This window comes from Exophiala dermatitidis (genome assembly GCF_000230625.1).
Source record: "Exophiala dermatitidis NIH/UT8656 unplaced genomic scaffold supercont1.2, whole genome shotgun sequence".
Classification (NCBI taxonomy): Eukaryota; Fungi; Ascomycota; class Eurotiomycetes; order Chaetothyriales; family Herpotrichiellaceae; genus Exophiala; species Exophiala dermatitidis.
Genome location: NW_008751647.1, coordinates 3283527 through 3299723, shown reverse-complemented (window position 1 = coordinate 3299723; position 16197 = coordinate 3283527). Strand labels below are relative to the sequence as shown.

The following is a 16197-nucleotide window of genomic DNA, read 5'->3' as shown; positions in this document are numbered from 1 at the left end:
AATCATGATGTGGCAGCGTTGACCCCAAAGCCCTTACATTGTATGCTATCGTTCGCCCCATTTGCTTGGTGGCCTCTATCTTGCTCAATGCCTGACAGACTTCCACAGCATCCATGCCTCGAGCCAACAACAAGGCCACCCTACCGGCGAGACCGGCCGTTGCGCCCTGGACCGCTTCTAGATGCAACAGAACCCTTCGACAGGTCACAACTTTCGTGAACCGACTGGAGAAATGGCATAAGGCATATTTGGCAGCGCAAGAGGAAGCCAAGGAAGACAATTGTGAGGATGATGGACATGTTGGTGCAAAGGAAGAAGATCTCGCCGCGTCGCAGCCTGACTGGCTAGTATCCAATGCAGCGCAGAAAAGGCTCAAGCCGAAAAGGACATATTTAGCCCGCGGCAAGAAGTCACAGGCACGACAGGCTTCCTTGTGTCTGCCCAATGCTGGACGCCCAGCCGAGAAGACACCTGCGAAGAAGACCATCCCGGTGATCCCGGGCGACCCTGTGTCTAGCAGTTTATCCAGAGGCACCGACACGGAAGGGCGTGCTGAGAACAAGAAGTTGAAGAGCAAGAGCCTAAACTTTGTTGGAAGTCGCGATACTACTGAGAGTGGCGGTACTATTCGGTTACACAAATGGACGGCACAAACCGTGCACCTCGCTCCAGAATACGAGCGCATCATGCAGACTGCTACCTCCACCATCTTCTCATTCTTGGTTGCAACTTCCGAGCCCAAAGACCCGTCTCAGTGGGATGATCGCGCTGTGGTTAATCCGAGTGATTGCATCCGGAAGGGCTCCAGATCCTTGTTTGACATGTGTCTCCACAAACTGTCGAAGGATATGGTCGGGCAGCAGAAGCAGTACGACGCCAACAATGACGGGTTCAACGGCCAGTTTGATGCGATAGGGTTCCAATTGCAAGAACTTGAGGACTATTTTGGAGACTCAAAGTCCGGATGGCCCCTCCTCAGATGTGTCACCCGAGTATGCGGTATCCATATGGTGGCCAATCTGGTTGAAATGCAGGCCCTTCCAGAAGCTATGGCAATGGATATCATGGTCCGGTCTTATGACAGTCCTCTCCTTTTGGATATTGCGCCGGCCATCTTACAAGCCCTGGTTAACGTGCACTTGAGCAGTGACAGTCTCGATCTGGAGTTCCATGATCTGCCGCTGTACACTGAGAATTGGGGACCCACCTCGCCCTTGCTGGCAGACATGGAGCGGCACCGGATGGGCGTGACCTGGACGGTCCTCGCACTACAGAGTCAAGATTCGGTTGCGGTTGTATCTCGGTTCATCAGGTATAAGCACCTGTTGCGGCTACTGGTGATGCTTTGCAACGGATCTAAAAAAGTATCTCATCTGCCATCTACATCCCCATCTGAGTTTCTCGAAGCGATCTACAGTGGAGCGTTGTCACGCGGACACAAGCACACTGATCTTTACCAGAACCTGAGAAAGGACAAACGAAAAACCGATGTCGTGCAGGAAGATGTAACCCGCCCATGTCACCATCAAACGCTCTCGGAAGGAGTGGCGAACCGGCTGAATATGGCTTTCACGGTGCTGTCGACAACAGCTCACAGTGAGCGCACTGCTGGGGCAGCCCGCGAAGTGATGGAAAGAATCTCGAAGAAGGCGCAGATCCTCTACGAACTCGACCAGGACTTTGCCTTGACCGAGTATCAGCTGCACCTGATGGCTCATATTTTCTTCTCTAATATGTGCCAGCTAGTGCTTAATCGACGCCCTGTGCCGGATAATCTCTTGACGAGTTTCGAGTCTCTGCTACACACCATCGAATGTTGCACGTCCGGATCGTGGCGGGTTCTGCGTGGCGACTTCGTTATTACCCTTCTTGCTCAGAGGTTGGATTCGGCTGGACTGCAGGATCTGGTCCAAAGGTTCTTGTGTCTAGACTGTTGTGGATGCAACATTGTGGAAAACCTGCTCGCAGATGTGGGAGCAAGCGCTGCCATGGATTATGCCGCGGGGCATAATGACGATCTTGCTATGCTGGTTTGGGCAGCCGAAGTCCACAAAATATCCCAAGCGAAGATGGAGCGGAGAACGAAAGAGCCTCAGACACCTGCAACGAGAAGGAAAGACAAAATCGCTTACCGGTGGGATGAAGCCATTGAAGAATGGATTGCCCAAACCCCAGAAACGCTGGCAAAACTTCGGAGGACAGGCACTGACATTGATCCCGCTTCCAGTGACAGTACTGGGAGGTCTGGGCTCATGAAGCATCCATTTGGCAGAGATCATGTGACCGCTTCGGTTACTAGTGACTATCGAACGGCTCTGCAGCCGATCGTGAATGATAGTAGTAACAGGAAGCTGATTCATGGCAACTTGAACGGTATGAAGCGAAAGAGTGAACCATCTCGATCAGGGGGGTGCCGGGATGACAATCATCCGCAAACAAAGAAGCCAAGGCGGTACGTAAGTTTCAGCAACATTAACAAGGGTCTGGGCAATGGAGAAGGGCATAAAATTGAGCTTGAGGACGAATCCGAGGATGAATTAAGCTTGCTTAGGTAGCAGCAACGTGTGTAGCAATCGGCGCCGATAATAGCATGTTGTGCTCTGCTCTCTCTATATGCGTACACGTTAGTACTGTAGACAGGTATGTTTCATGGCCCTTGCATCTGACGGGTGCCGGCGGTGTTTCAGGAGCACCTCCGGCGCCTCTGCCAGCTATCTTTTTACACGGGCATTCCATGTCGTGCGACGCCGACCAAGGGGACAGATGCCTAACAGCTACTAGGCCAGGTTGGTCCCGGAGTTCCGATGACGACGCCCAACCCACGTTGACGGGTGATGGGCAATGCAGGGCGGATCGGAGAGCACACCACCGGGAGCCAACTTGGTGGCTGGCACCGTGGCGTTTCAAGCAAAGGGAGCGCAAAGCCTGGACGACGTGATAGGACGAACCCTGAAGGCCGGGACCGTGATTGATAACAGGACCGGGCCACAGGCTCAGGCTCCTCTCATGCAGTGGCCCCAATCCATACAACTACAACGTAGAGTGTACCTGGCACCTAAGGTATAGCCCTGATGGCCCTGTAATTGGACAAGGCTGTGGGCCGTGGGTTCAACCAATAATCATTCGCCGTTGTTGCTTGGCAGCTACTTCTTTCTGAACAGCGCGCCAAGCACGTTACGAATCCAGGCACAACAGGAACAAGAATCTCATGTGCACAAAGAAACTGCGCCAGGGGCCGGTCACAGTCTGCGTTTGCGTCTGGGACTTCGCCTCTCACAGCACCCACGCTGCTCGTCGATTGCTCGAACTCGTTTTTCTTCGAGTGAAGACAACTGTGGGCACGGTCACCTCCACAGCTAGCCTCCTGCCGAACGTGCGCCCTGACCCGTGCGCAACTATTGATTGAATTCCTCTGCGGATCGGCTCCTAGAGCGCCGTCGAGCCCGTAGGGCCGTGTCATCCCTATGAGCTCGGTTGTCTATTAGCCTATCCGGCACTCGATCTTTGCTAGTAGTGCAACACCGGACATTCCTCTGCGTCGAGGCTGTTGTGGAGTCTCCAGCCATTTCTTCCGACCCCTGCCTTGCAGCATGGGTAGAGCCACCATTCTGATACTCACATCGTCAACAGGACCGACGAGTGACCCTGCCCGCTGAAGGAATCATCAGATGTCTATTATGAGTCCCCTGCAAATGCCGCGGACTGTGGTGCTGGTGGGTTCGTCATCAATACAACGACGATCTTTGGGGCACACCATGTCTCCAGAGAGTTCGAGTGAAGGAAAGGTATGTTATATCCATCATGCCCGACACTCGTGATTGAATCAGGTCGAGTTGTCACCCTTTTGGCTTCAAGTTCCTCACTTTTTCGTTTCTTTGAGCGCTGGCTGCGTGACCTTCGACGAAACCCTCTTTGATTGAACGGACGGGCTGGTCTTGTCTTTGTCTGCCGCGCTTCGGACGCGGCCATACTCCTTTGTGGTTTGACACCCTACAATACAACACCTACCAAACCATGATTCCGAGCGCACTTTTACTCGCTGCCCTGGCACCTATCGTGATGGCCGCGGAGCCGTCTCACTCTGGCAACTCGACAAGTTCGAGTTCGGGCGGTTCATCGCCTCACCAGAACGATGCCACCACACGCCATCTGGAGATGCTCAACAAGACGTTGGGCTACAACTATCTCTGGTCTCTACTCGGAGTCACGGCGCTGCTCTTGGCTTTCATGACGGCCATGCGCATCAATGCTCATATCCGACATCTGGCGTCAATGGGTGGATCTGGATCCCTACGATACTATTCTACAGCCTCGCCGCTCATGTCCTCCATCAAGAGCAACCTTCTATATGCTCCCATGTTGCACTACCGGCGGGCACGCGAACTGAAATTGTCGAAGCATGTCAACTTCGGCACCGTGCCTACACGCTTTCAAGCAATCTTCATTTTCCTCGTTATCACCACCAATGTTTTCGCAAGCACCTGGAACGTTCCCTGGTCGGATCCCGAGCTCCAGGTGCTGCCGATTTTGCGCAACCGGACCGGTACTTTGTCGGTGGTGAACCTCATCCCAATTATGGTTATGGCAACCATAAAAAATCCTCTGATCACTCTACTCGATATATCATATGACACGTTCAATCTGATGCACCGCTGGTTCGGCCGGATCGCCGTGCTCGAAGCCATTGCTCACACGCTATGCTGGCTCATTGCCAAGGTCCAATCCAAAGGCTGGGACGCTGTGAAAGAGGCGATGCACAGCCCGTTCATCTACGGTGGCTTGATCGCCACGATAGCATTCACCGTGATCCTGCTGCAGAGCCCCAAAGTGTTTCGAAGCTTATCCTATGAGTTCTTCTTACACTTCCACTTCGTGCTGGCCCTTCTTGTTGTGGTGTTTCTCTACAGACACCTGCACCTGAGCAATCTTCCACAAGAATCTCTATTGTGGGGAGCCGTTGCCATCTGGGCCGCTGGCAGGGTCCTCAGACTGGGCACGTTACTCTACCGGAGCATCGGAAGGGGATTCTGCACAGCAAGCGTCGAGCCCCTGCCAGGCGGGACAGTCAAGATCACCATCACGACGCCACGACCCTGGGTCTACAGACCCGGTCAATCATTATACCTTACCCTCCCTGCCCTCGGTCTCTGGACTGCCCATCCCTTCTCCGTGGCCTGGTCAGGATACGAGCGGGAGAGGGAGCGGCTCACCCGATCTGATTCCACGCGGTCCGAATATAACGAAAAGAAACCCATCGTCGTTCGCGCGGGGACGCTGCCAGAAGTCGAAGTTTCCGGACAACATACCGTTTCCCTCATTGTGAAAAAGCACACAGGTTTAACGCAAAAACTATGGCACCATGCGCGGAACGCGGAAACAGGAGGGTCGTCTCTTTCCGCCTTCATCGAGGGGCCCTATGGGCGAGAATCAAGCCTGTCTAGTTATGGGACAGTCCTGCTTTTCGCATCCGGGGTCGGCATCACGCACCAGCTCGGCTTCGTTCGACAGCTCGTCCAGGGATACCGAGAGGGAACTGTGGCCGCCAAAAGAATCGTCTTGGTCTGGGTGATCCCGACCAGAGACTGTCTCGACTGGATCAGTTCGTGGATGCACGAGATTCTCAACATGGAAGGGCGTCGTGAAGTTCTCAAGATCTTGCTGTATATCACACGCGCGGGTCTAAGTCAGGCGGTGAGAAGTCCGTCCGAAATGGTCCAGATGTTCAAGGGCAGACCGGTCGTTGAGGACATTATTGCCCATGAAAGTGCGCGTAAACTCGGCTGTGTCGGTGTCAGTGTTTGTGCTGGTGGAGGGTTGGCTGATGAGGTTAGGAGGGCTTCGAGGAGAATGCTTGACAGGGGTGCGAATTTGGATTTCTTCGAGGAAGGGTTTGGATGGTGAGAGAAGGAAGAGCAGAAGCAAAGCAGTGCAAAGTAAAAGAGCGTTTGGTACGATATGGTATAGTTATACACGCAAGGCAAGGCGAACTCGACCGAATACCATGTCAGGGCCATATCGAGGTGAGGTACACGAGCGAGGAAAAATAGTTTACCTGGCCCCGGCAAGCAAGCAAGCAGGCAGGCAGGCAAGCAATGCAGATGTGTTTATCTTTTGTCACAGTATATCTCTATTTGACTACAATGATCCTCTGTCTTCTGGACTAGACTGAAGGCCAACGCTGTTATTAGTTTCATACTGACTACTAGGTACCCAGGTACCCCCCTATTACCGTACCTGTAAACTTCGTATCATTCATGATATGTGTGCAGTGCAGTGCAGTGAGGTGAAGTGCAGTGAAGTGCTCGCGATCCATTCCATTCTCTGCCGAGTTTACACAATCAACTTTCCCCACAAACCGTGGGTGGCATCCCTTGGGGCCAAGCCGTTTGTTTCGTTCCCCAGTTCAAAGCGGATTGATTACCTAGGTAGATTTTTCATTGCATTGCATTGGCTCTTTTCTAGACCAAGTCAAGTCATGTCTGCTGTATACCTGGTTATTATAACATGTACCTACTTCGGTACCTACTTCGGTACCTACTCCACTTCGCTTCGTATTGTAACAAGTCTGTCTATACCTACTCCGCTTCGCTCCGTAGGATGAACCACATCAAATACTAGCTCTCCTAGGCGCCATGGCTCTCAACAGTCCCTTATCACCTTCCTCGCCCCCCTTACCCGACCACATCTCAATAACACTCTTCAACTCACCATCATTCTTCAGCCGGGCCAAATATTCCTTAGCATACGAGTACCCCACTTCGTAAATCTCATCAAACTTGGCAAAGTCCAGCGTGGCATAGGCATCGATAGGCGGTCTCATATACAAACACCCCGGCGTAGCTTTTGCTCTTTCCAAGGCATCGACAGAACTGACGTAAGCAAGTCTCGCTTGAATATCACTCAGCGTCGGGGGGTTCGGAGTTGAAGAAAACGGATTCCAGCGATTAAACAGGGCCCAGAAACCCGACAAGGTATCTCCGTACTGTTGCGGAGTGTCGTCGTCTAGACTGCCGACGTCGACTGCAAAAACGAGGTCTGTGCCCAGACTCTTCATGTGCGACACGGTCAGGTTGTCCATGTATCCTCCATCCAACAACATGCTGCCTTCGTCGCAGATGGGCGGCAACAAGCCCGCAAGAGACATGCTGGCGCGGACGTAGCGCCACGCGTATCCCGAAGTGTGGATCTCGGCGCGCGATTTGCTGATGTTGGTCGTGTTGCAGTAGAAGGATAACCAGAAATCTTCAATTTGCGAATTGCCAAACGCCTTGAAGATTCCCCGGTTGAATTCATGCCCTGTCGTGTACGCCGCTGAGGGGTATGTCAGGTCCAGAGCGAACCGCCACATGCTGCCCATGCGGCCAGAGAATTTCTTCGCTCGTCCGTACATGGGAACTGTGTCTGCGTCACGCGCATACAATGCTCCCATGAATGCACCGATCGACGTCCCGCCGACAATGTCGATTGGAATCCCTGCCTCTTCGAGCGCCTGTATCACTCCCACATGTGCAATGCCCCGAGCGCCGCCTCCGCCGAGCACCAAACCGACGGATTTGCCGCAGAGCCGCCGCGCCAGTCGGTGCAGATCCCCTTTGAACGGCCGATCCGCCGAATACAGAGGTGCGTGCCGGATCCTTCGAGACGTGTACTTTTGAATCTCGGCTTGGATGACTTGTACTCTTTGCTTGATGGCCGATCCCAGTCGTCTGGGTTGCGCGTGAGGCGTCACTTCCGGGTTCACACGGAATGCCATTTGGACGTGATGGTGGCCTCCATTGATCCACATCCTGTTCCGCAGCCATCTGCTGGTAAGGCCGGGCGGAGTAAACCGATCCAAGTGGAGGAGCACCAGATCTTTGCGCGCTGTGGATTTCATGCCTAGCAAAAATCGTTCGTACTCGCCAATGCTTGGAGAGCCGTCGGCGAGTCCAACCAACAGAATACAGTCCGCCTGTGAGATACAGGTCTGCGTCCAGGGTGCGTTGACATTGGTATCGGCAATGTACAGGAGCATTCCGTACTTTTCCTCCAGATCCGCAAGATACTGTGACAACTTCAACCGGCCCATTCGCGTAAAAGCGTGCCGGCCAAGATGGCTCAAGATGATGGAATTGTTGAGCAGCGAAACTCCATTGGGCACGCCAACTTGACTCAGTGCCGCCACGAGACGGTTACCGAACTCAACCACGGGAACCCCCGCAGTAACCGGCAAGACTGCTATCGTGCGCAGATTCAGATTCGAGGTGCCCGAGTCGCTCAGCGCGGCCTTTCCCCTTTCCTGCCCGTTCTCCGACAACGGCGCTTCGATGAGTGCCCGCATTCGCTGCGCTATCAGCCTGGAGATCTGAATGGTAATGTTGGGATGTTCTTGCGCCAAGCTGTTGAACAGGCTTCTGGGAAATTTGGCAAGTTCGGTATCTCGAATGGCATGGAGAGTGGCCGATCTATTCGCATCCGTCATGACTTCAAGCTCCCCAATGCTTTCCCCTTGGCCATATTCTCCGGTCACGCGCATTTCTCCATTTTCGAGCTCCCGAACAGCTCGGAGCCGACCGTTGAGGACGATGTAAATGGCATCACTTTCATCGCCTTGATGATGAATGACCTGCCCTGCGTTGACTTGAACCCACTCGAGCGCAAAGTCGATATGTAGGATCAAGCGCGGGAGGAGACTGGTGAGCCTTTTCGCCATGGTAAGCAGCACCGCCGGATACTTCTCGGCGACGCGTTCTAAAGATGCCCGAGGAAGGAAGCCAACATAGACGTCCGTCTTTGCTGTGACATCTGTAAAGCTTCGGTAGGAGGACAATGTGCCGACGTAACCGGCAACGCCTCCTGGCTTCACCAGAAACAGCGATTTTTGCACCATTCTTCTGCCCTCCTTGGGCTGTCCGGGAATAGCGGCGACGGAAGACGCGCGCGAATTGCCCGTCTTTGTCCTTCGAAGTTGCAAGGTGCCATCGTCTCGTGTTTTCCGGTCATTTGCTTCTCGTGCAAGATTTCTATCTTCCTTTTCCTCCACCGGGATACTCACATCGAGAAACCCGTCAATAACGTAATAAAGCCCGGGATTTCGCTCACCTTGTTCCACAAGAACAGAGCCCTTTGGGAAGTAAACGATCTCCACGTCATCTATCAGCTCTTCGTTCAACGACTGTGCGTGAAATGAACCAGAGACACTGGCAGCGGAGGCCGAGGCTGAGTCGGACTCCCCATCGGCAGAATCCTCGTACGGATCGATGAACCCGAAAGCGTTGTTGAAAATGGCAGTTTGTCTCCTTGCATCGTAGGAGACGAGCCGTGGAGATTGTTCCACCGACGCCAATCCTCTTTTCATGGACTGGTTGATCGCCTCATCTAGACCGATGGCCTTGCCGATACATTCCAAGACTGATTCCCGGAAAAGACTGTCCTCATTGATGGACTCTGGCCGATGCGGGATATCATCCGCGAACGGCCTAAACAGCGGCTGCTCACGATTCCCCAATGGACTGCCCGCCTCGGCTTTCACTGCCTCGGGACTTGGCATACTGAGCGTGTTCGATATTGGCGGCATATGCAGACTGGTCGGCCTTTGGTTGGGCCTGGAGCTTTCCGAAGGTTCGGGCGCGTTTCCGTTTGAGGTACCAGACGCCTGAGAAAGACCACTTGGCCTCGAGTTCAGGGGCGGAGTTCGCCTCGTCGCCGACAGCCGGGCTGCCATCGCTGCTTCCCTCCGCAGACCGCTTGACGATCTCCTCCGATGAGCCCGTGGGTTGTGCAAGGCAATGCCTTTAGTCCCTTCCTCCAGTCCGATCCTGTCCCGCTCCTTTGCAAATTTGTCTCGCAGGCGATCCAACGCGTCGCCACGTAGGTGATTTGGCAAATCATAGCTGGTGTACTTGTTCATCAACTTCTCGATCTGCAGCACTTCCGAGGTCAATCCCAGATATTGATGTGCCGTAGAAAGGGTTACGCGATGCAATCGAGTCAATATGACCTGGACTATATGAGCAGTGGCTTTGGGATACACCCTGGTCAGCCGGCGAAAAGCACTTGCGGGGATGATGGCAATTGTCGTATCCACCACCGCCCTGGCCACAATGTCAGGATGCGCCGAGGGGCCGGTCTTAGCTTTGTCTTGTTGCGGCTGTTGATGTTGTTGTTGATAGTGGCGTTCGTCAAATGCAGCACCAAGACTGAGCGGTGGGACACTCGGCAACCTTGCTTTTGCGAGACCTTCTCGAGGATGACCAGAGACAGGCATAGCTGGTGTCGACGGCTGCGTAGTAGGGCTGGTCACTACCGAATCAGGAGTATTGGACATGTGATTGGAAAAGGCCGAGGGAGGGTTGACTCCGTCGGCATGGCGCAGCTTTATATCTTCTGTAAAGAGCGACAAGATGGAGAAGAGCGACGACATTGACGCTCCATTCTTGACTTCGGTCAGCAACTGGTAGCCCTGGTTGCCTTCATGATAGCCTTCTTCATCATTGTTAAAAAGTCCTGCTTGGCCCGCCGCCGGATCGTCTGACACTTCCCTCAAGGACTTGACGAAGATCTGCACCAAACCGTCCACAACCAGACAGAAGCCTTTCTCTTCCTCGAGAAGCAACGTTTCTCCAGCAATGAGTTTCCTAGTCTGCATTGTCCTGGTCAACTCGTGAAATACCGGTCTCTCGAGATATCCAAACACTTTGATGGCGCTGAGGAACTCGTCAAGGTAATTTGCCAGCCCGGGCTTTGAATCTCCATCTTGCGTGTCTGGAAACAAATCTATCTGTGGTTCTTTTCTCTTGGGTTCTTCAGGTAGGCGGGCATAGACGTTCAGGTAGCGGTAGCGGATGAACCAGCTGATGGTCGAGACGACCGCCAGGAAGATAAGGAGCCTGCACCATTGTCAGTTCTGGTCGAAAATGACACAGATGTATGCTTACAAAGTAGTAAAGTTCATGGTGAAAGTCAGGCTCATGGAGAAAAGAGTGAACAGCCATCTTGGGAGGGTGATGGTAGTGAATGTAACGATCCAGAACAACCCGCCAGGAATAAAGGTCACAAGCGACAAGAGAGCATGGCCGAAGCCAGAGGAGTGACCGGAATGGCCATACTGGCCGGTCGCGTTCATCGAGGGCGGGGTGATGCTAGAGAGTGTGGCCGATGGCGATCCAAGGCTTGCCGGCAATGTCGATGAAGAGGACGCCATCGCAGCCATTGTGAGGAATATGCACATGCAGGCCAGTGAGACGGGGCATCTCTGCTCTACCTGCGAGTCGACTGCCAGAAAAGATAGGTCATGGTCATGGTGCGTCGCAAGGAGAGGAATCTCAGGGAGACAACGCTGGTCAATGAAGAGTGCACGTGTTGGCAACGGCGAGAGGGTCTAGGAATAAATCGGTGGTGGCAGCAGTTGGAGTGCAGTACAGGGCAGTGTGGTGGCATACTACACTGTAAGATACCTACCTATAGGCACCTGGGCACCTAGGTGATAGGTACTGTACGTACCTGGGCCAATCCCGCGGGATGCAAAACGGAGGAATTCCATCGGAAAGTTTATCCGCGATTAGGTCAACCAGCCCCTTCCCGCACTTTCACATGCCAGTGCAGTCAGTGCACCTACACGCAAGGCTTCAGCCTTGCCGCTGATGTTTGACCTTGATTCTACGTGACTTGAAGGTACATTGTACGTAGTACCACCTGTGTCTATGGTATATCTAAGGTAAGCTTCCTGAATGCTGCTCTATCACCGCCTCTCATGAACCAACCTGCCACCAACCCATACCCGCCGGACATTCCTATCGTCCCCATTCCACACCCACTTGTCGACGCGGTCTTCCCAGCTCTCCCAGCCAAAGACGTCCACTTCCGCATCATCTCCATCGCCATTCGAGTCGACATTGCCCAGGACGATTTCTTGAACATCCCACAGCATCCCTACCTCAAACCTGCCTAGCCGCCCTTCCATGCCGACCACCTTTGCCCCGCCCACGGTGGCCAGCCACAGTGCCTCGGCAACACCAACATTGTATCTCCCATCACCATCATGGAGATAGCTGACATGGCGACTCACCATGCAAGCGTTGCGGACCGCATCGAGGATACTGGAGCTATATCCACCGCTGACGTCCGTCCCCAGACCAACCTCGAGCCCTTCATCCAACAATACTCGTACGGGGCAGAAGCCACTACCCAGCGCGCTGTTGCTGGCGGGACAATGGCTGATCTTTGCTTCTCTGCATTTGATCAGTCTCATCTCGTCTCTGCTGAGATGGATGGCGTGGGCTAGAATGGTGCGTGGCGTCAACAGCCCATGGTGGTCGTAGACGTCACTATAACTAGCCTGGTCCGGAAACAGCTGCTTGACGAGTTTGATCTCATTCAGGTTTTCCGAAATGTGCGTCTGCACTCGAAGATTTTGGTCCTTTGCCAGCTCACCCAGCCGCGACAGTGTTTCGGGCAGACAGCTGGGAGCAAAGCGGGGTGTGACGATGTGTGCCAACAGCTCCCCAGAAGGATCCAGCGACTTGCAATGGTCGATGCTCGCTTGTGTATTGGCTATCGTCTCATCCGTACTCTCGTCTCGGTAGTAATCCGGGCATGTCTCGGGCCGGTCCATGCACACTCGTCCAATGTAAGCTCGTTGTCCTCGGGCAAACGCAGTGTCGGCCAGTAGGTTGGTGGCAGCCACGTGTATCGTGGCATAGTATGATGCCGTAGTGGTTCCATTGGCAAGCGTCCGCGAGACGACTCTGTTGTAGACCGCCTTTGCTCGGGCAAGTGGGTTCGGTGGCTCGACCGAATCCTTGTACATGGGTGACTTTGGGTTGCCCAACGAAGACTCCAATGGGAACGTATATGTCGTCAACCAGTCGAGAAGCGTTGATTTCCCGAATATACCCGCATTTGGATATTGCGGCGCATGTATATGGGTGTCTGTTCGCGAGAGGCTGTTAGCCAACCTGCGTTCATGGTTTTGCTGCTTGAACCGGCCTCGTGCAGACCATCCATTCACATCTGCCGCCTGCCAAAGTGCTCATTGGTTGTTCACAGCAGTGGATTGGAGATGACTCCGATGCCTCGACAATGGCAGCACCCAACAAGCTGAGGCCTGAAAGAACTGTCGCGGTAGCACTCACCAATAAAGCCAGGGAAAAAGAATCCGTTCTCCCTCGTTGTGATAACTGGAGCTTCAATTCCAAATTTGCTGATAGCTTCCTCAGGAGATTTCACTGTCCAATCCGCCTTCTTAATGACGCCCCTTCCATCTGTCCGGTTTACAAGCACTGCGCCGGTTCGAATCAACACTTTATCCGGCTGCGGCGCTGAGATAAAGCGACCAAAGTATATTCTTGCTTGCGCCATTGTAAATCTATAGTATCTGTGTTGCCCCAAGCCGAACCTCGATGCAGTCTCTAGACGAACACAATTCTTCTAGGCAGGAACGCCAGAAAAGGAAAATAACAGTCTATTCTTAACAAAGGTTATGGAGAGAGCGGCTCCAGAGATATTCTATATCAGTGAGACGTGGGCAAAAGCAAGCAACGTCGATCAACCAATCAGGAGCGGCCTGACGCCAATCTGATAGGACAATCTCCATATCATCATTGCCTTCCAACAAACTTCCAAGCTCTACAATCAATGGACGTTATCACATTCCACGAAGCCTCTTCAGAAACCTTTGAAGAGAAGTCAACTAATCAGCGTTACTGCCATCGCGTCATTTATCGCCTTCGTCGCTATCAATAGTAAAAACCACCTCGCATTGACCGTCGCCGGAATCCGGGTGCCACATCATCCGCCATGTCGCTGCGGACCATTGTCATCGCTTCTTTACCCACATGGGTCATGCCGATGACTTGTTCTGCCCTCACTCGCGACAGTTCTCTCAGTGGTGTCGCTCTTAGCAATATTCTGGGATTAAGTTTGCTTGACGATCGAAGGAACGGCTGGGGCAACTGTCATAGAACGATTGTTAGCCTACAGAACCACAAAATAAAAGCCAGCTTGAGCTAATGGTAGGTTTGGAAAGGCTGGGCTGCAAGCGCAAGAAACAAGTCAGATAACTCACCTTCCATGATCGCCGGACCGAATAAAACATCCGAGTCGCTCAGTTTTTTGCCACTAACATCGATGGCTGTAATGAATACAAACACTTGGCCCCCAATATTGTTGGGAATGGCGGCAGTCATTCCCGACTGCGAAAGCTGGGCACCGACGGAGACAACATTCAGACCGGCGATGAACGTCACAAAGACTTGGCTCACCTGGCTTAGGTCTTTTTTCGATGTGCTGAAGTCGGGCACCAGTTTGAGAGCTGAGCCGGCCGAGGGAGCATCGCAGGAGACCGCCGATGACTGATTCGTACGGGCTCGCATGCGCTGTGCCGCGGCTGTTTGAGTTGCACTGGCGCCAGTAGAAGTAGACTCGGTGGTGGCTGATGCAGCGGTGGAAGCTGTGGTTGCTACGGCGGCGGCACCCGCGGATGTTGCAGCAGTTGTGGCCGTGCTGCTGGAGTCTGAGGTAGCAGCGGTAGTGCCAGTAGAGGTCGTGTTGCTTGCTGTCGCGGACGCGGCCGCTTGAGCAGCGGTGTTCTCAGCTAAGCACGACTGCGCATCAACCTTCAAGCCAGGGAAAGCAGTGAAAGGCAGAGGTGGGTTTTCTGGAGGACACGAGGTGATAAACTGGGCGGCAAGAGTAAAAACCGAGTTGGCATCGAGAGGCTGGGTGTGCATCAGTCAGTCAACCAAATCAGACCAATAGGGGAGGCCTCTGGGTCATACTGTTCCGAATGGGTCGGGAGCGCCAATGGCACCCACTGACGACCTCTGCAGTGATGTGTGTAGTGCCTCGGTGACCATGATACTGGCAGCAACACCAAGAATGTCCTTTGAACCGACAAATGGGGCGGCGCCAAGGTATGCACTGGTGCCGACACTCTCGAGAATGGCGGACAATGCAACAAAGCTAGCCACGTCGGTGACGGGGAAGTTATACTGGCATGGCTTAACCGGCACGACGCCAGCTCCCTGAATAGCTGTCTGTAGCAGAACGACGTGGGCGGACTCGTCTGCTGCGATGAACTGGAGATTAAGGAAGAAGTCCTCACTGAAGCCAGCGTCAACAAAGTGTTGCAAGGTGAATGTGTTGAAGGCCGTTTGGTAGAAGGTGTTTTCAAGGTGCTCGAGCTGAGATGGTGTTAGACGGAGCAAGACGATCAAGAGTTATGCATGTTATCTCACTGTCAGAGCAAATTGGAGAATCGTAACGTCCACATCAGAGAGGCCCGCTGTGCGCCTGGAGAGGTCGACCGGATGGGCTAGAGCCAGGCCGGCGAAGAGGGTGCTCAGGGCAGAAAGAGTGAATGACTTCATTTTAGAGGGGCGACTTCTGAGGTTGGTTCAGGAATCAAGAATATACTCGGGTCAGCGAAGTGAAAGAAAGAGTGGCCAGCACAAGAAGGTAAATGAACGAGGCTTCTTAGAAGTCCAAATGAGAAAAGATTGAATAGACTTGTCAAAAGTCTTGGAAAGAATGAAAATGTAGCTTCTCTGGTAATGGAGTCCGATTGTTCAACACCATGACTGGGAAATATGATGAGAATATATAGACATATATCGAGAGAGCCGAAACAGGAAGCTCGACGATCCGAACAACCCTCCTACCTCTGTATGATCCAGCAACTTTGCGACGGTGAGTTCCAAAAACTACAAATTATGATACGGGGAATTCGAAGGAGTCGTTTCAACTCGGCTCATGGCGTTGTAGCAGAGACGAGCGCCAGGAGAGGAGGAGGACAGTAGCCTTCCAAACCCGGTATATTCCTGCTCGGATGTGGAAAATCTCCGAGACTGTATCTGACGCCGGACAAGATCTGCTGTGGGTGGAACAGCGGAGGAGCTGGGCAGATCACCACAGAGATCTCTTTGTCGTGGTGGCTCAGCTGGTCGAGGCGCCCATGATCGCTAGCTGCGGGAAGCTAGAACAAGGCTGAGACGAACCATTCCAATTTCATAGCACTGCAATCTGCATGCGACGGATCAGGGTAGTGAAGATGTTGCGGGTAGATGTAGCCTTGTAGATAGAGATGGCCGATAAGATACTGGGCGTCAGCGGCTATACCGAGAAGGCACAAAATAGGGCAGCCTTCCTGCTCGCTCAGGGACATCTATACACCAAGGGAACAGATGAGACAGTTGAGTGTTTGTAGATGCGTCAATGGCC

The 16197-nt window shown here is 53.3% G+C and overlaps 5 protein-coding genes across 5 annotated transcripts; 2 read left to right on the top strand and 3 right to left on the bottom strand.

The window, feature by feature from the left end:
* Positions 1 to 3: 3 nt before the first annotated feature.
* Positions 4 to 2660, top strand: HMPREF1120_02653 (uncharacterized protein). Its single transcript, XM_009156698.1, has one exon. The coding sequence runs from the start codon at positions 114 to 116 to the stop codon at positions 2553 to 2555; it is 2442 nt and encodes an 813-aa protein (XP_009154946.1). The 5' UTR covers positions 4 to 113; the 3' UTR covers positions 2556 to 2660.
* Positions 2661 to 3164: 504 nt separating this feature from the next.
* HMPREF1120_02652 (ferric-chelate reductase) lies at positions 3165 to 6224 on the top strand. The gene has a single exon (XM_009156697.1). The coding sequence runs from the start codon at positions 4015 to 4017 to the stop codon at positions 5899 to 5901; it is 1887 nt and encodes a 628-aa protein (XP_009154945.1). The 5' UTR covers positions 3165 to 4014; the 3' UTR covers positions 5902 to 6224.
* A 383-nt stretch (positions 6225 to 6607) lies between these two features.
* On the bottom strand, positions 6608 to 11191 carry HMPREF1120_02651 (lysophospholipase nte1; the record flags this gene model as incomplete). Its single annotated transcript, XM_009156696.1, has 2 exons — positions 6608 to 10868; positions 10917 to 11191. The coding sequence occupies 2 exons, from the start codon at positions 11189 to 11191 to the stop codon at positions 6608 to 6610; spliced, it is 4536 nt and encodes a 1511-aa protein (XP_009154944.1).
* Positions 11192 to 11719: 528 nt separating this feature from the next.
* Positions 11720 to 12787, bottom strand: HMPREF1120_02650 (uncharacterized protein; the record flags this gene model as incomplete). The annotated part of the gene is made up of 1 exon (XM_009156695.1): positions 11720 to 12787. One exon carries the CDS (start codon positions 12785 to 12787, stop codon positions 11720 to 11722), a length of 1068 nt encoding a protein of 355 aa, XP_009154943.1.
* Positions 12788 to 13953: 1166 nt separating this feature from the next.
* Positions 13954 to 15347, bottom strand: HMPREF1120_02649 (uncharacterized protein; the record flags this gene model as incomplete). Its single annotated transcript, XM_009156694.1, has 4 exons — positions 13954 to 13985; positions 14045 to 14696; positions 14757 to 15161; positions 15216 to 15347. The coding sequence occupies 4 exons, from the start codon at positions 15345 to 15347 to the stop codon at positions 13954 to 13956; spliced, it is 1221 nt and encodes a 406-aa protein (XP_009154942.1).
* Between the last annotated feature and the right edge of the window lie 850 nt (positions 15348 to 16197).